The sequence below is a fragment of the Aspergillus aculeatinus genome, assembly GCF_003184765.1.
Source record: "Aspergillus aculeatinus CBS 121060 unplaced genomic scaffold BO66scaffold_61, whole genome shotgun sequence".
Lineage (NCBI taxonomy): Eukaryota > Fungi > Ascomycota > Eurotiomycetes > Eurotiales > Aspergillaceae > Aspergillus > Aspergillus aculeatinus.
Window position 1 is genome coordinate 150,172 of NW_020291530.1, and position 20,938 is coordinate 171,109.

The 20,938-nt window shown below is 57.5% G+C and overlaps 5 protein-coding genes across 5 annotated transcripts; 2 read left to right on the top strand and 3 right to left on the bottom strand.

Annotated features, from left to right (window-relative positions):
• Positions 1 to 853: 853 nt before the first annotated feature.
• On the top strand, positions 854 to 8,387 carry BO66DRAFT_423411 (MFS general substrate transporter; the record flags this gene model as incomplete). Its single annotated transcript, XM_025650107.1, has 10 exons — positions 854 to 890; positions 1,962 to 1,993; positions 2,090 to 2,218; positions 2,271 to 3,768; positions 3,826 to 4,020; positions 6,133 to 6,274; positions 6,311 to 7,095; positions 7,157 to 7,338; positions 7,386 to 7,681; positions 7,733 to 8,387. 10 exons carry the CDS (start codon positions 854 to 856, stop codon positions 8,385 to 8,387), a joined length of 3,951 nt encoding a protein of 1,316 aa, XP_025499447.1.
• Positions 8,388 to 8,669: 282 nt separating this feature from the next.
• On the bottom strand, positions 8,670 to 10,179 carry BO66DRAFT_358696 (DUF292 domain protein). The gene is made up of 2 exons (XM_025644948.1): positions 10,087 to 10,179; positions 8,670 to 9,921 (listed from the first exon to the last, which is right to left on the bottom strand). Exons 1-2 carry the CDS (start codon positions 10,105 to 10,107, stop codon positions 8,746 to 8,748), a joined length of 1,197 nt encoding a protein of 398 aa, XP_025499448.1. The 5' UTR covers positions 10,108 to 10,179; the 3' UTR covers positions 8,670 to 8,745.
• A 206-nt stretch (positions 10,180 to 10,385) lies between these two features.
• On the bottom strand, positions 10,386 to 12,335 carry BO66DRAFT_207033 (SUN domain-containing protein). The gene is made up of 3 exons (XM_025642569.1): positions 11,854 to 12,335; positions 11,562 to 11,794; positions 10,386 to 11,514 (listed from the first exon to the last, which is right to left on the bottom strand). Exons 1-3 carry the CDS (start codon positions 12,160 to 12,162, stop codon positions 10,557 to 10,559), a joined length of 1,500 nt encoding a protein of 499 aa, XP_025499449.1. The 5' UTR covers positions 12,163 to 12,335; the 3' UTR covers positions 10,386 to 10,556.
• A 1,483-nt stretch (positions 12,336 to 13,818) lies between these two features.
• Positions 13,819 to 16,310, bottom strand: BO66DRAFT_405411 (MRX complex nuclease subunit; the record flags this gene model as incomplete). The annotated part of the gene is made up of 2 exons (XM_025648972.1): positions 13,819 to 16,244; positions 16,295 to 16,310. 2 exons carry the CDS (start codon positions 16,308 to 16,310, stop codon positions 13,819 to 13,821), a joined length of 2,442 nt encoding a protein of 813 aa, XP_025499450.1.
• Positions 16,311 to 16,730: 420 nt separating this feature from the next.
• Positions 16,731 to 20,753, top strand: BO66DRAFT_383187 (F-box and WD domain protein). The gene is made up of 2 exons (XM_025646042.1): positions 16,731 to 17,284; positions 17,350 to 20,753. Exons 1-2 carry the CDS (start codon positions 16,930 to 16,932, stop codon positions 20,451 to 20,453), a joined length of 3,459 nt encoding a protein of 1,152 aa, XP_025499451.1. The 5' UTR covers positions 16,731 to 16,929; the 3' UTR covers positions 20,454 to 20,753.
• The last annotated feature ends 185 nt before the right edge of the window (positions 20,754 to 20,938 follow it).

Sequence of the window (20,938 nt, forward strand, 5' to 3'; positions counted from 1 at the left end):
AGTAGCATCCATAGCTCAGACGGCTGCTACCTTCAAGGTTCTTCATACCACCCACCGTACCTCATTCAGAAAGAACAAAGATGCCCAGGTAGTCACAGTCCTATGTAACGCCAGCGTCCCAGCGTCCCAGCGCCCTCCAGACAAAAGGAGACAGGAAACATCGACGAAACACTACAGCGAACCCTCTCCTTTAAGTTACATCCTCTACCGCAATCTCAAGGCCTGGAGCAACAAAGAGCAATTGGACTCCTTCCGCAACACTAACCGCAATCCGGGCTCTCCACTTACGCACGCATTCGCTCGCCAACCCAAAATCTTTGCCCCGAAGCTCTCTAAGCCATCGTCCCGTGGCGGCGTGACGCGGCGGGCGGCGGGCGGCGGCGCGCTTCCCCCTGCGACCGGCTGTTCGGGAAACGGTTCGAGGCTTGGCGGGCGCGTACACAGTAGACTAAGTCTCGACGCTAAAGGGGATGGTGAGTCGATGACTGAGCGGGATTTGGGAAAGCCGTGCATACTACTGACTACGTACGTGGTGGATTTGTTTGATCCCTGAAAGGAGAAAACAAAAAGGACAGAAAGAGGGTTAAGGGTTGGCTTGGTTGGAACTTGGAGGTTTGAGTGGTGTTACAGATTATCGGACAGGGGGAGGGGAGGGGGGCCCGGCCCAGCCCGGCCTGGGTTCGGGATAAAACTTACCCCGGGGAATAGGCGGGAACTGGTATTGTTTCGGTAAGGATTTACTTTTCTACAAAGTACGAGTAAGTTATGAGTATTCGGGTGAAGGCCCGGTAAGTTCGGGTTCGTTATCAACTAACCTTCCTGTGTCTGTGTCGGAGATATCACAAACCTCGCAATGTTCGGATGTATCGTTGTTGGGATATCGTGGTTTGGTTTGTCGGTGTAGAGCTATACTGGTTGAGTGTTTCCAGGGCTCATTGGCGCTGGTTTGGGATTTACTGGTCAAGTCACCGAGTTGTGATTTGATTCTAAGCGCTGAAACGCGGGGAGGGGAAATCGTGGGATTGAGGTGACGACGACGACAACAGATGAAGGACTATTCTTAGGTCCGAACCGCGCAAGACAGACAGTCAACTGACTTGCAGGACGGAGGGCATCTCCTGAGAATTGAATCGTCTCGACAAACCCTCCTCCACGAGCCTTTCTGCTTCTTTGGTCCAGGAAGGAAGATCTTCAACGTGGATGATGCTTGACTATCAACACCGAAAAATGGCTCTGCGGAAGTGATCGGTCGATGCGCAACGAAGATGCATTCAATCTTATGGATCATATCGTCGATGCTCTTCGAAGAGAACCCGACAAATCCTGATCCCACCCGCCAGCTGCAAGAACGCAATAAACCATGACCGACATACGTACGACCAAGCAGTAGTGGATCCTGTCTCGGCAGTGATTAGGTACGTTGGCGATGCTTGGCAGCCTCCACTTACGTCGCCGGCCCAAGAAGTCGATGCGCTCAAGCATTCGGTCCCAGTATTCGCGGCCTCGCATTGGCCTGCCACTCTGGAGCTTTGCATGTTCGTGCGTGGGAGTTTCGGACGGACAGTCACAGGCTTTGCTTTCCCAGCGTATCCGCTGTAAACTTCTTATCAAGTTAGGAAACATGATTTTTTTTACTAATCCTTTCTCTCTCGTCCCTCCTGCGGGTTTCATTGTTGGCTGTTCTGGCGTTTCGTTTGGCGTGGTTGAGTTGACTTGCATTCAGTCGCTCTCTGGAAGTTGAGACTGTATTCTGCTTTCAAGGTTGGAAGATCACGAATCTTCTTTTCTTTCTTTGTTCTCGTCCTCGTTTTTGTCATCGCATTCCTTGTTTCCCACACATACTGGGTGCGACGGATGCACCGCTGAAGGATCGATGATCGGCTCTATACGCAACCCGAGCGGCTTTGCTCCGTCCTTCTTTCTGATCTCCCTGGCTATACTTTATACATTCTTACCATCAGTCACGGCGGAGGTGGATTCGGTCTTCAAATCGGTAAGCATTTATATTAGCTGTGGCAGCGGCGTGCACGCCATAAAGCCAAGATGTTCGCCATGCGGATCACTAACCTTGTGTCAACGACCGTCGCAGAGACCCGACCTCTACCCGCCTGTTCTCACCTTGGAACATCGCAACCCCGACAAGCTCAGCCCGGGCTATATCTTCGTGGGCCCTTATGAGGCAGCCAACTCGGGGCCGTATATTTATGATGACGAAGGGGTATGTGTCCGTCATGAAATTCCGACCAGCCACATTTGCTGATTACTTTTAGAATCTAATCTGGAGCGGATGGGGTAATTCCGGCCCTGGAAACGCTCATGGCATGCATGTTTGCCAGTACCAGGGTAAAGACCATCTCTGCTTCTTCCAGGGCGTTCAGCAGAACGGGTACTGTCGCGGCCATGGCGTGATCATGGACAGCAATTATCGGATCGTCCGCACTGTGGTCCCCGGCGGAGGCATGGCATCCAGCGATATGCACGAGTTCAAGCCCATCAACGACGGCAAGACTGCTCTGTTGACCGTCTACCAACAGAGGCAGTTCGATATGAGTTTGTGGAACGTGAAGACGGGCATGGGATGGCTGATGGAGAGTGTCTTCCAGGAAGTCGACGTCGAGACTAACGAGGTGCTATTCGAGTGGAAATCGCTTGACCATGTTGACCCGTCAGCGGCCTACACCTGGCCCAGCCACACGGACACCTCGGGCACTGGGCTGGACCCGCGCTCGCCCTGGGACTACTTCCACATCAATTCCATCGATAAGAACAGCGAGGGCGACTATCTGATTTCCTCGCGCCACACGTGCGCGATCTACAAGATCTCCGGCCAAGACGGCTCGGTGATCTGGCAGTTGCACGGAGCCAACCCCTCCTTCAAGAACATCAACTTCAGCTTCTCGCAGCAACATGATGCCCGCTTTCTGAGCGAAAATGCCACCCACACGCTGCTGTCGCTTTACAACAACGGCTTCAATGGCTTCAACCGGACGCACGACTATTCCTCGGGCATGATCATCCTGATCGACCACCGCGATAACACCGCGACCCAGCTGCTGGAATATGCACCGCCGGGCAAGACCATGATCAGCTCCAGCCAGGGCAACTTGCAGGTTCTGCCGAACGGTAACGCGTTCATCGGGTGGGGCAACAACGCCTACATTTCCGAGCATGACGAGCAAGGCAATCTTCTCCTGTGGGGATACATCGACAAGGATCGGATCATGAACTACCGGGCGCAAAAGTTTCAGTGGGAGGGCAATCCGACCGACGTGCCGGCCATGTGGACCTACGCGAAGTCGAGCGAGACGTACGCCCCGACGACCTTCTATGTCAGCTGGAACGGGGCGACCCGCGTGAAGTACTGGCGCTTCTACGGCGCGCAGAACGCCACCGGCCCGTTCATGTTGATCAAGCAAGTCGCGAGGGACGGCTTCGAGACGAGCTACACGGCGGGCGAGTTCTACCAGTGGACCTACGCCGAAGCTGTCGATGTGGAGGGTCAAGTGCTGGGCAAGTCCCGGAGCCTGTTCACGTTTGTCCCGTCGGCGGAGTTGCGGAACTTCTGTGCGACCGATGCGTGCGAGAATGCCCAGTCGTATGGCATGCCAAATGAGGAGGGCGCTGGGCCCGCGATCCCGCCGGCTGGGATTATCACCGTGCCCTGGGTTGAGCCTGGTCATCCGGACACTTTGTACGACTGGGGACAGACGAAGCCGTCCGAGGGAGAGGGAAAGGAGGCGGAGGCGCACAGTTCAGATAAGGCCTACAGTAAGTTTGACCTCCTAGCTGGCAAGATGACCGGAAATGATGCTGATACGAGTCTAGACAATGTAGGGTGGATTGCCCCGGTCTTCGGGTTTGTGGTTACGGTGGCGGCTATCTACACGATCCATCGGGTCTATCGACGACGGCAGCAGGATCTCAGCCGGGTCAAAGAGCGCGCTTCCACGGAGCATCTGGATCAAATGGAACGGGCCCCGCACTCAGTGGAAGCGGACGAGCTTCCCTGGTGGCATTGGCGTCGATTCGTGGGGAGACAGCTGCCGCGGTATACGCCCCTGGCCGAGGGACAGGGCTCGGCATGGCATCAGGGAGAGCATATAGAACGGTAGCAGCTTTTGTTTTCGTCTCCTAGGGTAGATATTAGAATCATTCGATATGATCCATGATTCATATGGTAGGATACAATATGAGTCTTGTCATTGGGCAGAGTGCCTCGGACTTAAGATGTGATGACAATACCTTACTCCGAGGTCTGAGCCACAATCCGTTCGTCATGAGGGTGGATGATCCACCCAACCCCGGAATAGGCCTTGCCTCGTGCATAAGACAGAAGGTCTGATAGGAAACGGAAGCAGGTCACCCATGCAGGCATACGTATGGACTTGCGTAAGAGGTTGGACGTTCAGTTGTGTCATCCCTCGCGTATTGATTGGGCCAACATCTGGGTATACTAAGGTACACATGTAGGTTCTCAACAATTGAGCCAGCACAATTGCAGGTGAGATTGGTCTTTGTTCTCGAATCGATTATTATCGACTGTCAGCGGAGATCGCCTACCAAGTATAGAGGAATATCCCTGCCCGCTTTGTAGAAACGATTGACGACAACCTCCTTGTCGAGAATCTCCAGCAGATTCGCGCATCAATGCTTCGATAGACAATAGAACTCAATGAGCATAACCGGCATTGTCACTGGGCCCTGTCACTCTATAAATACAACTACAATTTACAACTACACCTACACATCCAACCCCTCTTCAACCACCCCCCTCCAACGTAGCAACTCACACCCCAAGTAAGTAAGAGTATATACTACACGTAGAGGCAACTGTCCCCGATAGAATCCGCCAGAATGCGACCCGCGTTCCCCGACCACGCCGTCCGCCACGACGACGGCATCTACGGCCACTTCACCAAGCACTACCTGAGCCGCCACGGGTACTGCGACCGCGACCACGAGCAGGTCTTCGTGGTGGTGACCGTCTCCCAGGAGCTGATGGACCGGCACGACTGGGCCTTCTACGAGGAGCAGCTGCGGCTCGAGATCGAGGGCGAGCGCATCAGCAAGCCCACCGCCGAGGCCGTCTTCGGCAAGATCCAGTGCGCGGGCGTCGCGCGCCACTACAAGGAGTGCGTCGGCCCCGAGCGCGTCACGGGGCCCGACATCCTCGCCGTCGAGATCGGCGGCCGCGTCGAGCACAGCACCTCCGACGACTTCTGGCTGCTCCAGGAGTGGTATGAGAACACGCTCATGCCGTACTGGGGCCATCCGCCGCTCGCGGTGCCCGTGGAGGGCGAGGCGTATTGGCCGTTTTTGCGGTTTGGGTGGTGGTAGGTTTTTTTCTTTTTCTTTTTTCTTGTCGTGGATTCTGCGGTGAAGGGGAGAGAGTGAGATGACTTAGATGATAATATCAAATTAAAAAAAAGAGAGAGAGGGAAGCCTCGTACTCATAACAATAATCAATGGTTTGTACTGTACACCTCACATGTATTGCATAACTCAGTATTGGTGACGATAAGTTAGTTGGAGACCAAATGCTCGGGTGCCAAGCCTGGAGGGTGGAGAATTGCGTCGCAAGCCTTTTTTCGGCTACGCTGTAATTTACACCTGGTACTCTCGGCCGTATTGGGTATTGCGATTTTGCAGTTTCTATCTATCCCTTTACTGTCTGTACTGTCGGTCACATCGCTTCATTTCACTCCCGCTTCATTTCAGTTCAGTTCAGTTCATTTCCACGCCCACCCCCGAATCAAGCAATTGAAGGCGATGGGGGAGCTGTTTCGTGTTCGATGATCGTGTGTTTAGTTTCTAATTCTATTCTTTCTTTCTTTCTTTCTTTCTCGCTCTCTCTAGTACTGTACTTTTATCTTTCTTTGCATCTGCTCTGCTGCATCATCAGCATCGTCACTGTCACTCTTTTCACCGAATTGATTCCTCTCATTGCTGCAGCTGCAGCCAGCATTTACCGTCCGGGTCTCCGACTGACTTAACTTATAGACTATAGCGCATAGCCCACTGACCCATTTGGCCCCTCCTTGCGTCTTTTTGGTTCCTTTCCCTCGACATTCCTGCTGTCTATCCTCCTATCACAACTCGTGCCGATGCCCGTCCCACGAACCGCATCCCAAGGAACCGGCCGGCGACCATCCTTGACGCTTAACGCCGCGCCGCCTCTTACGGCCACTTCCACCACATCATCCTCCGCCATCGCTTCGCCTCTCCCACCAACAACCCCCAATCCCCTCTCTGCCACTTCCACCTCCTTCGCCCAGTCCACCAAGAATCGGCATGCTGCCCGTCATACCAGAGCTACCTCGTGGACTTCCGGCCACGACCAAGGCGGCGAACCCTCGCCCTCGACCTCTGCCAATTTTCCGCTCCACCAACAACGTCGTCGTCGCGAATCCAACCTCTCGCTAGCCGACGTCTCCGAAGGCTCCTCCGGCCGCTACGAGGACTACGACCACGACTCCCACAACATGGCCTCGAGGAACACCTCTCTCGACTGGGGCCATGCCCGCAGTCGCTCCCACAGTCAATCACAGACCGCGATGTTGCGACCTCAAGAACTGGCCGATACGCCCTCCGCGGCGCCCGTCTCGCGCCCCGCTCCGGTGACCTGGATGTCGCTGCCGAAGAAGGGCCAGCTCGCGCTGCTGGGGCTCTGCCGTGTCTTCGACTTCTTGCAGATTGCCTCCCTGCAGGCCTACATGTTCTATCAGCTGAAGTCCTTCGACGAGAACCTGTCCGACGCCGATGTGTCCACCCAGGCCGGCATCCTGCAGGGCGCGTTCACCGCCGCGCAGTTTGCGACCGCCATCCCCTGGGGCCGGGTGGCCGATGCGGAGTGGGGCGGCCGGAAGTTCGTGCTGCTGGTGGGCTTGCTGGGCACCGCCTTGTCCTGCCTGGGGGTCGCCTTCGCGACCTCGTTCGCGCAGGCCGTGTTCTGGCGCTCCTTCGGCGGGGCCATCAATGGGACTGTCGGGATCATCCGGACCATGATCGCGGAGAATGTGAAGGAGAAGAAGTACCACTCGCGCGCGTTTTTGATTCTACCAATCGGGTTTAATGTGGCCGCCTTGTTTGGTCCCGGTGAGTGTGACGCCATCTACCGGGATTCTTGGGGGTGGGTTGACTAATGGTTGTATGATAGTGATGGGCGGGATGCTGGCCGATCCGGTCAAGGCGTATCCCCGGTTATTTGGGCCCGACTCGTCGTTCGGCGGTGCCAACGGCGTGCAGTGGCTGATCCGCTACCCCTACGCTTTGCCCATGCTGGCGAATGCCATTTTCTTGTCGTTCGCGGCGGCGTGTGTCGCCATTGGTCTGGAAGAGGTAAGTGGCTGGGTCTTGGCAGTGTGGTTCAACACTAATTGTTGCAGACCTTGGAGGCTTGTAAAGGCAAACCCGGGTTGGGGGTCTTCTCGATGCGCATTTTCGCGCGCGGTGTTCGCGCCGTGGTGCCCTCGTCCTCCCCGCTGTACCACCGGCTGCCGTTCGCCGACTACGAAGAGGCCGGCCCTCTACTGGGCCGCCGGGATACGGCCGAGAGCTACGAGATGGAGGAGAAGGCCACCAAACACACTCGCCAAAGCCGCAGCTTGCCCTTCCGTCGGATCTGGACCAAGAACGTGCTGTGCACGCTCCTGGCGCAGGCCTTCTTCGACTTCCAAATGGGGTATGTTTCTGCGGTTGTGTTGCATACGACGTCGATCTGACCATGACCCAGTGCCTTCAACAACCTGTGGCTGTTGTTCCTCTCGACGCCGCGCTACGACGCCAACGACCCCACGAGCCCCCTGCAGAAGCTGCCGTTCGTCTTCACCGGCGGCCTGGGGATGCTGCCGCAGAGCGTGGGCTTCGCGACCGCGATCCTCGGCATCATCGGCATGCTCCTGCAGTTCACCATCTACCCCAGTATCAACGGCCGCCTGGGCACGGCCAAGAGCTACCAGTACTTTTTGACGTTGTTCCCCCTGGCGTACGCGTTTGCGCCGTACATCGCCCTGGCGCCGTCCACGGTGCCGCCGCCGGGCCAGGCCAACGGCGGCTGGGTGTGGTTCTCGATCATCGTGGTGCTGTTCCTGCAGGTGACGGCGCGCACCTTCACGCTGCCGACCTCGATCATCCTGCTGAACAACTGCTCGCCGCACCCGTCCGTGCTGGGCACCATTCATGGGATTGGCCAGTCCGTGTCGTCTGCCTTCCGCACCATCGGGCCGATCTTTTCGGGGTCGTGGTACGGGTACGGGCTGGAGATGGGCATGGTGGGCTTCGCCTGGTGGCTGGTGGCGCTGGTGTCGGTGTTCGGCTGCGTGGCGGCGATTTTCGTGTATGAGGGGTCGGGGCATGAGATTATTCTTCCGGGGGAGGAGGAGGAGTAGTAGTAGTAGTGCCTCGGTTTTCGAGTTTTTGGTCTTGATCTCTTTGCTTGTTGATATTCGCTGTATATAATTACATGCGGCCGTGTCCAGGATGATGGTGTTTTGGATATACTGGCTGTCGCATGCTTGCATATTTGGTTTGTTTATGAGCGTTCGCTACTGATACCTGTTGCATTTTGCTTGTTGCATGCGTGGATGACGGAAAACGGGAGGTTGGGAGGGGGGGGGGAAGGATAGATGACGAATACCATAGATTGATTCAGTCAAACAAGAAGAGGTATAATAAACCAGCGTAAGTATGCACACGAATCGTAACCACCACCACCACCACCGGTCCCAAAGCCACGTGTAAGCCAAACTACCGCCTCAACGCAGCAAACCGCCTCGTCAACTCATCCAACTCCGGTATATCACTCTTCGCTTTCGCCCCACTGGCAGGCACTCCAGCCTCGCCCACCGTCGTCGTCGTCGAGGGCGGATAATCCGCATCGCCGGGCACCCTCACGCGGGGATGCAAATTATCCACCCTGGGCCCCGGCGGCGCCACACTCACGAAACTCTTCCCCTGCTGCCAGCCCCTGGGCGGCGTCGCCTGATTCAGCGCGAGGGTCTCCGACGCCCGGCGCGCTTCGCTCTCGACCGGCGAGCGCTGTCGGCGTATCGGTGTCGACGGATCTCCCCCATTCCCGGGGGCACCATCCCCATCATCACCATCATCATCACCATCACCATCCAACCCAGAGGTCGTCGGCACATCCCCACCCCCCTCAACAAGATCCTCCCCACCCCCCCAAGCAACGCCATAAGCCCGCGCAATCTCCCTCAGATAACAATCCACCAACTCGGCCGACGGCGCGCGCACGCGCAGCACCTTGACCACGCGGGCCGGCACCCGCACGCCCGGCACGGCATCCTCCTGCGCCAGCGCCATGAACTCCTTGCCCCACCGCTCACCCAGCAGGTTGCGGAGGATCGTGAGCTCGCGCACGTCATGCGGGAAGCGCGGGTACGCGTAGAAGATCACCGCCGCGGCCTCGTCGAGGGCGGCGTCGATGTACTCCTGCCCTGCAGTGTCCGTACCGTTGTCTAGTGGGGTGGGGGGATGCTCCGCTTCGGCTTCACCGGGGGGATTGGAAGACGGTGACGGTGCGTGTTTCCCCAGCCCGAAAAGCGAGAACCTGCCGCCTAAACTTCCGCTGGTCTCCCCCGACGTCGAGGCGCTATGCTTCCCCCCGGCGGCAGCGGCCAGTCTCGCGCGAGTCCGGGCCTGCGCGCCCTTCTCCCCGAACGCGGCCTGGTCGAGCACGTTCGCCCGCGCCAGAAGTAACTCGCAGTACAGCTCGACCATCTCCATGGCTTCGACGGCGGTGTCGGTGGCGATCACATTCTCGACGCGGATGCGGGCGCTCGTGTCGCGGCCTTCGGCCAGTAAACTTGACAGGTCGCGGCGCTGGATGACGCTGCTGGCGGTGTCTTTTTTTTGGAGGAGGCGGAGGCGCGGGATGAGGAGGTGGAGGGTGCTGGTTAGTTTTGTCTGCAAGGCGGATTAGTATAAGGTGGTGGGATCGGGGGTGGTGTTTGGTGTTTGGTGTTGGTGTTGGGTGCGGGGTTTGAGGTGCGGGGGTTTGTTTTTGGAAGGATTTGGGTTTGGGGTGGTGATGGAAGCTCATGGTCAGAGGAAAAAAAAAGGCAGACGTACCGTTTGTGGGGAGGGAGGCATTTTGAGAGACTTCCAGACTTCCAGACTTCCAGACTTCCAGTTCTGTGGTGTACACGAAAAAGAGAGTGCGATGGAAGACGGAGAAGCGGAGGATGGCTGGAGATACGGAGTCGGAGTGTGGATGACGCTATCGTCCTCCCTCCCGCTTGGCATTTCCGAGGCCGGTTGTTTTGGTTGCTACGAATATACTCCCTTCTTCTGTCATCTCCCCTTCCTTCACTTTCCTCCTTACGACCCACAACACATTCTACTCTTACTCACGTCGTACCCACGAGCAACGCAATTGCCAACCACTCTCAAGATTAATATTAACATAAAACTCATCAATCAATAAAATACAAGAACATCGTATCATAAGGGTATACAATAATATAAGGTAAAATGTTCCTGTCGAAGTGAAGTGAAGAAGAAACAGAATTAATGTAGTAAATGAAGGTCAGGCATGCAGTCTAAACCATCAGCACGGCTCCAATCACCGCCAATACCAACCCCAGCGTCGACACCGTCTTGCTGCTGGCGCCTCCTTGAGCCGCCGCCATGACGGTCGGCGTCGCAGCCGTTTCGCTGGCACTCTCAGCAACCGCCTCCATCTGCACGTGGCCGGTTTCAACGAAAGCGTGCGGCGCGTACGTGTAGCTGGCGGATTCGACCGCGGCGGAAGATGGGCTCACTTTCACGCTCGATGAGGGGCCTTGAATGGGAATCCGCGTGGGGTTGAAGATGATGGTGGTGGAGAAGATGGTGGTGGTTCTGCTGTCTGCGATGGAGGTGCTAGAAGCGGTACTGAAACTGGTGCTGGAAACAATGGATGAGCTGGTGGTGCTAGTGCTGCTGGTGCTGGTGCTGGTACTGGTAGGAGTAGCCGAGGTGCTGGTGCTGGTGCTAGTGCTGGTGCTAGTGCTGATGCTGGTGCTGGTGCTGGTGCTGGTGCTGGTGCTGCTGGTCGAGATACTCGAAGTGCTGGTGCTTTTGATGGTTGAGCTGCTGCTGGCCACAACACTGCTGACAGTGCTGCTGCCCCCAGACGAGCCCGCCTTGTCAAACACAACAATGTTCGCCGACTCGCCCTTAGGAACAGTGACCACGCAGAACGCGGCCCCTCCGGCGCCGATCGAGCTGGAGCCCGTCATCTCGTTGACTCCGTTCACATCCGGATCGATCTTGCAGGGAAGTCCATTGCAGCTGTCGCCCTCGCACTCGATCTCCACGCCAAAGTCGGGCACCACGTCGCGGAAGGGCGTCGTCAACTCCAGGTAGATCGGGTTCCATCCGATCTTCACGTACGTGTTGCCCGAGGCGTCGGTGTTGGCCCCGGCAACATAAGGCGACCAATTGCCGATGGGGCTCGACGAAGTTCCCCAGACACAGGCTGTGTCGGTGCTATAGCCGGGTGGGTTGATGTAGAAGCTGCTTCGGTCAGTGCATGCATCATCTTCGCTCAGACAAAGACTTACTGCGCCGCAGTCTCGAGCCAGTACTCGACATCCGGCACGGCGAGGGTCTCCAGCTCCTGCACCAAGGTGGGGATGAGCATGGCCTCGTTGCCCGGCAGGACGGTCTGACAGAACGAAACATGGCTGGAGCACTTGTTCTTCGCGCTCACCGCTCCGGTGCCGTCCTGGCAGTACGGCTTCTTCGGGAAGGGCTTCTGGATGTTGCCGTCCTCGTCGCAGTACAGACCGCCGTTCTATTGTAGGCCGTGATCAGTTTGGTGGTCCGTGCCACGGAGCTGGCGGGGACACCTACCATCGACAGCGGGAAAGTGTACGAGGTGGCCTCGGGGTCCCATTGCATGGAGACCTGCCCTGGCGGACAGGCGTACGGGCAGTATCCGCCGGGCGTACACTCCTGGTCTGGGCTCATGGCCCAGCCCCCGTTCAGCTCGCCCGGGGTGACGGCCACCAGGCCGGCGTCCGAGGGAAACTGACAGCTGCCGGTCTGCTTGGTCGCCTGGACGGCTCTTTCGACGGCCGCGTGGTGTCCATGACGGTGGGCATGACTGGCGGCCTCGACCCCGGCGATGAGAAGCCATGCAGCTGCGCTAATGGACTTCATGGCGTTCTACGGTGTTTGAAAAGGTGGTAAAGGACTGGATATTGTGACGTGACTCAGGGGGGGAGATGGGTATGGTTGCCGACTGGCGAGGGATCAGAAATCCTGATCCCGAAACGAAAGACTATGGTCAGTGGAGTGGAGTTTGAAGAAACGAGTGACTGAGGGATGAACACCTGGAGAAGAGAAGAAAGAGGAAAGAGGAGGGAAAGAAGAGGAAGAAGAGGAAGAGGAAGAGGAAGAGGAGGAAGGATGGAGACGTCTTAGACTAGGCAGAAGAACGAGGCCGGCGGGCCCAAGCTGCAAGCGCGGATCAACCATCCATGGCAGGCACAGGCGATGCAGATAAGTTAGTGCGGACAGTGCGGACAGTGCGGACAGTGCAGGCAAGGAAGGACTCGAGTCGGGGAAAGCTGGAGGAGTGGAGCGGGCTGGAGGCTGGAGGCTGGCAGGCTGGCAGGCTCAATTGAGATGCTGCATAATCCATCATGATGCTGGAGGCCGTTACCCAAAACGGCAAATCTCCTGGTCATATCTCGGTTCGCCAAGTCGCCAGCGCGAGAGTTGGTGTTTGTCTTTTCCTCGACTGAGTAAAGCGTCAGGGGGTCCATCTTTTTGGACTCTCCGGCAGTTCATGGCTTTATCCTGGATCCTGGATCCACTCGCCTTGTGGAGATTGGCCAGCACTCCCAGCAGGGTTCACTGCACTCACTGAGTGGGCAGTGGGCATTCCCCTTTCCATGTCGTATTCGTTTGTTCTGGTCGGTTGACTGCAGCCTACGGAGACTCCGTACATCCATCATGGATCCATGGTGTGATTGACTTTATTGGATATTGGATATCGAGTGATTGCTGCGCTGCCAGGGGAGTGAGTTTATGAGAATAAGGTAAAGTTTAACCTCTGTCATCCTCTTTTCATAAGGTACTACGGAGTACCGACTACCTACCGACAACCCCGCCCCCTTATCCGGCCTGCCCTCTTTACTACAAAGTATTCACTAACTACCACCACCAAGATAACGATCATCAATCTAGACTCGATCAACACCTGACTCTGACTCTGACTCTGACTCTGACTTCGACAATCATAGATAAAACCTTTGTCTTCCCGTCTCTCTACCTTGGTTAGCATGGCTGCAACCTCACCCGACTGGAAAAGGGGGACCAATGGCCACCCGCTAGTTCGGCCTGGTCAAGCAATAGTGCGTCTGTGCCCGCCCACTGCAAGCCAGCCCATTGCCCAAGCTTGGCTGCTGGCTGCAACTAACCACCGCTTGCCGCCCACTGGGCATTTCTTCTCGCGAGCCCGCACCGTTGAGCTTAGAGCTTGGAGCTTGGAGCTTGGAGCTCGGGGCTCGGGGCTCGGAACCCCCCTCCCCCCCTCCGCGCCATGCACCCCGGTTTTACTGCGGAGCGTCATGATTGAATTCATAATTGGATTCCTACGTCGTAGACGAACTACAACTTGATGAATTGATTGGCGCTTAAGTTCGAGAAACCGCGCTGGATAGATCGATGAGATGGTGAAACCTGGGAAAACGCCATGCCATTTGGAAAAGTCTGTCCCCCGATGCGCCGTTGATGCTGAACTACGCTACACTGTAATCGACCCAACCTAAATTCTATCGAGTAATACGTCCGCGGACTAGACGGCCCTGGCTACCGCCGCCGAGGCACCGCCATCGGCTCGAACCCATCGCTGTCGTCGTCGATTTCCTCGCTGGCCACGCGTGCGCCCCTCGTCCGCGTGCTTGGGGGAGCGCTGCTCTGCGAGCCCACGAAATTCAGCGTCGTCTGGGTTTGCTGTCGGGTTCTCGTCTGGCGCGTGCTCGTCCCGCCCGTGGCTCGGGTTGAAGCTGCGGACGGAGCGGCTGCGCGACGTTGGCTGGTGGTCGTAGTCTTTGTAGAGGTGGTAGCTGGAGGTGCCGCTGCTGCTGCTGCTGCCCGCCGTGTCCGAGTTGCAGGTTGTTTGACAAAGAGAGCCTGGGAGTCCTCGCCATCGTCATCTTCTTCGTGGATATCTGGCAGGCCGGATACCGCATCATCGTCGTCGTCGTCATCATCGTCAAGCATAATCACATCTTCTTCGTCGTCCTCATCCTCCGACACCGCGCGACGGCGGCGGCCTTTACCTGCAGCTGTCTTTGACGGTGTAGCTGCGGCCTTTTTCGCGGCCGTGGCTGTAGTTTTTGCCGTGGTGGTTTTCCGTGTACTCGTCGTAGCTGCGGCTCTCCCGCCGCGTCCCCGCCCCCTGCCTCGCGTGGTCGAGGATGCGCGGGTTGTCGTAGCAGCTGCAGACCCAGTACCGTCCTCCGCGGCGACGTCCGCGTTCGGATCCCCGCCCTCATTGTCCGAGTGGATCAGCGCGCCCGGCTGATCCTCCCACGAGCCATCGAACTCGCTGTCCCAGCCGTCGGGCTTGGGCTTGTACCGCCGCTTGCCGCCGCGGGCGTGGCGGCTGCGCTTGTTGACCCCGCGGGTGAACATATCCTCCATCTGCGTGCGATACCGCTCCATGGCCTTGTGCAACGAGCTCTGCGCCAGCTCCTCCGCCGCGTCGATCTCGTCGGTGTCGCGGTCCAGCGCCATGAGATGCTTGATTTGGCTCTCCAGGGACTCGTTGACAAACATCTCCAGCGCGTGCTTGTCGTCCTTGTCGATGAACTGCGCCACTGCGTCCCCGAAGGAGTTCTGCGGCAGGATGGTCAAGGACTGCGTGGCGAGGAAATCGCGCACCAGCTGCTCGACTTTGACGGTGTCGAGGGTCGCCAGGTGCGAGATGGCCGCCTCGTCGACGTCTGCGGTGGCGCCGTCCTTCCGCCGGGTGCCGCCGCCGGCCGTGTTCTTCTTCTTGCGGTGGAATTGCACTACGTCGTTGACGTTGGCGACGCGGCCGACGAAGCGGTTCGAGAACCGCTGCGGGTTCTCGCAGTCGTAGCTGCCGCCCTCCGGGGTGGAGATCTCCACGCGCAGGCGCACCAGCGGTAAGGGGATCTCGCGGGGTTGCTCGTCGTCCTCGTCATCGGCGGTCGGCGGCGCCTCGTCCTGCATCTCGAGCCACTCTTCCTTGGCTTCTTCGATGAGCTCCTCGACGATACCCATCAGGAACCGCGTGAGTTCGGTGCGGTTGTTCTCCTTGCGCGCGAGCTTCTGCGCCCCCTTCTCTTCTGACAGCACGATCTCGCGCATGGCGAAGGGCCGCACGGTCCGGAGGCGGATGGGCTCGCTCTTGAACTCGCGGCCCGTGATGCTCACGATAGAAACGTGTTTGGCGACGGCTTCGCCGAGGCATAGCGAGGTGGCGACGGACGAGCCCGGCTGCATGACGTGGAAGTGGGTTTCGGGATTCCGGCGCGGGTTGATCAGACACTCGTGCTCGTGGCCCCAGATGACCAGATCCAAAAATTCCGGCAGGAAGTTTTCTGGGAGGTAGCCCGTTTCCGTGTAGGCGTGGTGGTTCTGGTGCACGCAGATCAGGTTGAACCAGTCCTCCTTCTGGATGGAGGGCTGGTAGAACTTCACCTTGCCGTCGCGGAAGGTGCGGAACAGCCGCTCGTCGCGCACGTTGCTGATCCCGTACAGCGCGAGCTTGGTCCGCCCCTTCTGCAGCAGCACCGGCTTGACCTGGATGTTGTCGGATTCCGGCGTGCGGCCGTAGTAGTTGATTAATCCAGAAACTTGGAGGATGTCCAGCGCCGCCAGGTGGCCCTCGCCCGACGGGTCGTCGTGGTTGCCGTGGATGGAGAAGATGGGGATGGCGACGTTGATGTCCAGGTCCTCGTAGTTGACATGGTTGAAGGCCCCCTGGAAATTCTCGCTCGCGTCGCTGAGCATCTCCAGCTCGCACGGCTTGTCGCCCAGGCAGTTCATGCGGATCGACCGCATCACCTGGTACATGGACTTCCGGGACGGCTTGTTCTCGTGGAAGAGATCCCCCGCTAGCAGCACCATGTCCACGTCGTGCTCCTTGGCCAGGCACATTACCTCGTGGAAGCTCTTCCAGCTGTCGTCGCCCCGGATGGGGTCCCGCTCGTTGTAGCCCACATGGTTGTCGGTGGCCACGAGGATGCGGATGGTTTCCGCGTCTGGTCGGCGTTTAGTTGAGGGACTTTTCAAGGTGGATGCAGTGACTTACCGCCAAGATTTGGCATCGTGGTTCTATTTTATGGCGGAATAAGATATGATGAAGTTGGGAAGTTCTGATGACCGAGAAGAGATGTAGACAGACGGCTAGAATGAACTCGGTTATATGACTTTCATGTATCGCCTGGCTGCCTGGAAAGGGCCAGTGCTGCCTACGCTGCCAGCTGGAAAGATAAGATGGGAATTCTCCTGCATAGAGCGTTGAAGACCCTTCGTTGCAGTTTGGACACAGCACCAGTGCGTAGTTCGATCATTGGGCTGACAATGAAATAATCAATTAATTCCCTTTTCGAGAAAGTCGCGCCTCGCCGCGTGCTCACGTGACGGGAATCATGGGACGCGGGCGAGACCGGCTCGAGTCCGTCCGATCCCCTCCTTTCGTCACTTCTATCTTTCTTTCCCTCCTACTCCTCTCTCTCCCCTTCTCTCTCGTTTGGATCTCTCTCTCGCCCTTCCCTCCTCCACTCTACAGTTTGTCTACATTGCTGTCCATACGCTCTGCCCATCCTGCCTGTCCGCGCGCTTTCCCTCCCTCTAATTTCCGCCCATCTTACCCTCTCGACTGACCCAGACTGTCTCCCTGGTTCAGTCGCCTCCGTTGTGCCACCTACCCCGCGAAACTCTTTTATGCAATCAGAGCCTTCCACAGTCTTCGACCGCTCGCCTCCGGTTAAATCCTACTCGGAAGAACCTCTCGATCCTACCCAGCATGGAAATGATTCGCATGGTGAGCAACGAGTCTCTGGGTTTCGCGATGGCGAGCCTGGAGACTGCATTCTCAGCAGTGACTCATCCGGCGCACAGCCGCCCTTAAACGGGCGCTCTGCGACTCCACCACCCCTCCCGTCGTCTATTGATCCTGTCAACCAGTACGAGCTTGCTGCTGCGGCGCACTTTCCTAGGAGCCCCGCCGACCGGGGCCTCAAGGTCACGCCCTCAGCATCTACGTACTCGGGCTTGTCGCTGGAATCTTTCCCCAACGGTATGCTTGCACCTCGCCTCTGGTCCAAAGTAGGGATTGGCAGACTGATTTGCTGTGCTGGATAGAGGTACTCACGCACATTCTGTCGCATTTGCCGCCTCCGTCCTTGTCGTCGATTGCGCTGGTATCTCGCCGGCTTCACACCTTGGTCACCACGCCCCACGCGTGGCGAATTGCATTTTCCCGATACTTTCCCGGCCCGTACACGGCAGAGGATGGGGTATGGCTGTCTGTTGGTGAAAACTCGGATCGTGTGACGTCTGATAAGCGCTTCTTCTCGCGGTTGACTGCTCTGGCTTCGTGGCGGAGCGAGTACATCCTCCGCACGCGTCTACTGCGGTCGCTCTCTCGGGGCAAGCCGGGCCAGTTCGAGCCGCCGAAGAGATCCAACACCGTTCGCACTGCGAATGTCCGCAATGGCAGCGCTGTGGTCACTTATACCTCCCAGCTTCTGTATCCTGTCAGCCATCTGCACGGCTCGTTTGGGTCGGAGCTCACCAAGAAGGAACCGGTTTTCATTCATGGGGCCTCGGAGCAAGGCATCGCCTCCGCCAGCGACCCGTCTGCGGTTAAGGTCGGGACCTGGGGCCTTTCCGATCACCAAATGTTCCGGCATTTTGCTGATCTCTTCCCTGGTGATGCCGAGTATGGGCTCGGGTCCGGAGACCTCGCTGGCATGCCGAATCGCATGGACGTCAGTCAGCCGTATGGTATGATATACGGCGAAGCTTGTCCGCAGGGCCGCGCCTACTTCATCTCAACGACCGAGCAACGCGGTAGATTCTTGGGGTTGTCGGACCTGGGATCTCAGCCTCATTTGGGGATTCCCGCGCTCAACCACATTACTAGCGGTACCACTGCTGTGTGGATCGCCAAGTCCTCCAATATGCTCAAGATGACTGATGGCTTGATTGCAATGCTTTCAGGTTCATCCACCGGTATTCTGTCAGCGTACGCTCTCGGCCCTCATCCTACCTATGAGAAACGGTACGAAAGAGGCCAGGTGACCGCGAGATGGGTACTATGTCCAGGGGTTCCCATCGTCGCGATTGCTGTCGATGAGAGTTTCTCACCAAGACGCTACGCGCGTCGTCGCATTTGGGCGGCTGTCCTCAATGCACTGGGCGAGGTCTTCTACCTGTCTGATATCCCACGACAGCCGGATGTGGCTTCCACGAAGCTGACTGCTGAAGAGTACGATCAGCTCGCGTGGAAGACTGGTAGAAGTGCCCGGTGGGAGTTGGTAGAATTGACCCGGCGAACCGCTCGGCCGGACCCGTTTAGTCGGGAACCTCTCGATGGTAGCTACAGCCCCAGATCATCGTCTGATGCCATGAAGCTCGACGAGAAGCAGATTATCGCAGAGACTAAGGAAATCGAGCGCTTCCTCTCGTTCAAGCCCAAGCACTTCAGGAAAGTCTGCGAGGGTTGGGATATGAGGCGTGAGCTGATTGTGGATTTTGCCGGAGACGATGGCCAGGGCGCGGGCGAGTCGCTCATAGTGATCTCCTGTGGCATGAGCGAGGATGAAACGGCGGCGATCCGACGTTATACCCGCAAGATCTCCAAGCTTGCCATGCCGCCGTTGAGTCTCGGCCCCCTCGCTATGGATGGTGCTCCTGCACCGTCCCTCTTCGGAGGGCCCGTGAAGTCACCTATAACACCCTCATTGGCCGGCATGTCCGGTAGGTCTACTCCATCTCGCGCCTCAAGTGGGTTCGGTGAATCGGTTTGTACAGCCGCAAACACCGAATGGTGCATCTCCGACTTCAACTTCAATGACCGGAAGTCTGTCCAGATCACGACCACCGCCTTGGATCTGTCAACTTATGCCTTGTTGACGGCGGATGAGGATCCGCTGATTGGCATGTCTGGTAGTTCCGCGTTCTCGTCTGCTATGTCGTCTCCATTACCACACCTCAAGCAGGCCACATCAGACACCGATGTACCAGGTCAACGCGGAAGGTACATGGCTGTGGGAACCACCACGGGAATGGTGTTTGTCTGGGACGTCCGATCTCCGGCCTCGAGGAACCCCGAGATCATCAAGGACATCGGACCTATCCGCGTCATCCAGACTGAGTCGCCGCAGGTGTCTAGCGTAGCATTGACGTCGCTGTACTTGGTGCATGGAGGCAACGACGGCCTCGTTCAGGCCTGGGATCCTCTGGCATCCTCGACCCGGCCTATTCGGACCATCAACTCACGGTTTTCCTCGCGCGCTCGTCGCCGTCTCGTCCAAGCCGAGGCGTCCATGCATGGAATTGGAAACAACTATTACGCTACCGGCGCTATCTGCCTCGACACAGATCCTACTGTGCTGCGTGGCATGGTCGCGTTAGGCACGCATCTGCGCTACTGGTCTTATAGCGCCTCTGCTGCCGACCAGTACAAGTCCAGCAAACGACGACTGCGTCGCGGACTCCGAGGCAGCAACGGCGCTGCAGACGGCGGCCAGCGTTTTAACAACAGCGGCCGTGGCGCACTGAACGACTACATCCAGGACGAACGGGTGGAAATGGAGCGCCAGAGGATCGCCGACGAGAAGGAACGGGCGCATTTAAGCCAGCGCTTCGGCGTGGATCTCCTGGGGCCCGACGTGAGCGAAGACCAACTGCTCGCATACGCCCAGCTCCTCAGCGAAGAATCCTTCTCCAGTGAGGCGGTCAAGCGGGGTGGCAGCGATATCGCTTTACCCGGCGCATTTCCCAGCGCCAGCTCCGCCGTCAGCACCTCCCCCAGCGACACCGTCGGTCCAAACGACAGCTCCTTCGCGCCGGACGAGCTCTCCTCCGCCTCCTCCCCGTACGAAGACCCTCTGGACGACGAAGAGAACCTTGACCCCGAGATCGCCGAGGCCATCCGTCTCAGTCTCCTGGACCAGCCTCAGCTCCCCAAGCCTGACCTTGGCCCGCCTGCGTTCGACCCAACCCCCTATTCCACTTCCCCGTCTCCTCAGCCAGCCTCGACCTCCCCGGTCCTGCCCGAGAGCAGTCGCCAGCAGGAGATCGACGACCTGGAATTCGCGATCCAGCTGAGTCTCGCCGAGGCGGAGAGTCAATCTCAGTCCCAGCCGGAGGAATTCCCCGCCCTCACCCCGTGGTCGGCTACCCCGCCGCCGCCCCCGCCCTCGTCCGGCAGGGATAAAGGCAAGGGGCGCGCCCTTTGATCCGAGTTTTTCGGATCTTTTATAGAAGTAATCCCGTGCTATGTTGCGTGCTGTGTTTTTTTTCTAGGTGTTTGTTTCATATCTTTTCTGGAATTATGTCTGCAGGGCGGTTTTCCCCCTATGTGGTAATATTTGTGGTTGTTGTTGTGCTGTACCTACGATGCGCTTTCTGCGCCTTGTTCAAACTCGCAGGGTTTGGTTTCTAGACGTGCTCTCGGGATTATTGTAACTTGTGATTCATATATTGAATGGATGGATCTACACGTGCATAATAGAAGAGAATCTACACAAAAGAGTGGGGGACTGAATATACTGTAAATCACTCTTGACTGAGACTCACACATAGCACACTTCGTAGTAAATGTCAGGTCCTTGTTCTCAGACTACTGATCCCGTAACTATCTGGTTAAACATATACATAACAATAAACGTGCACAAGCAAAAGCGACCTAAGAATGCAGCCAAAAGGAAAGGTGTGGTATATA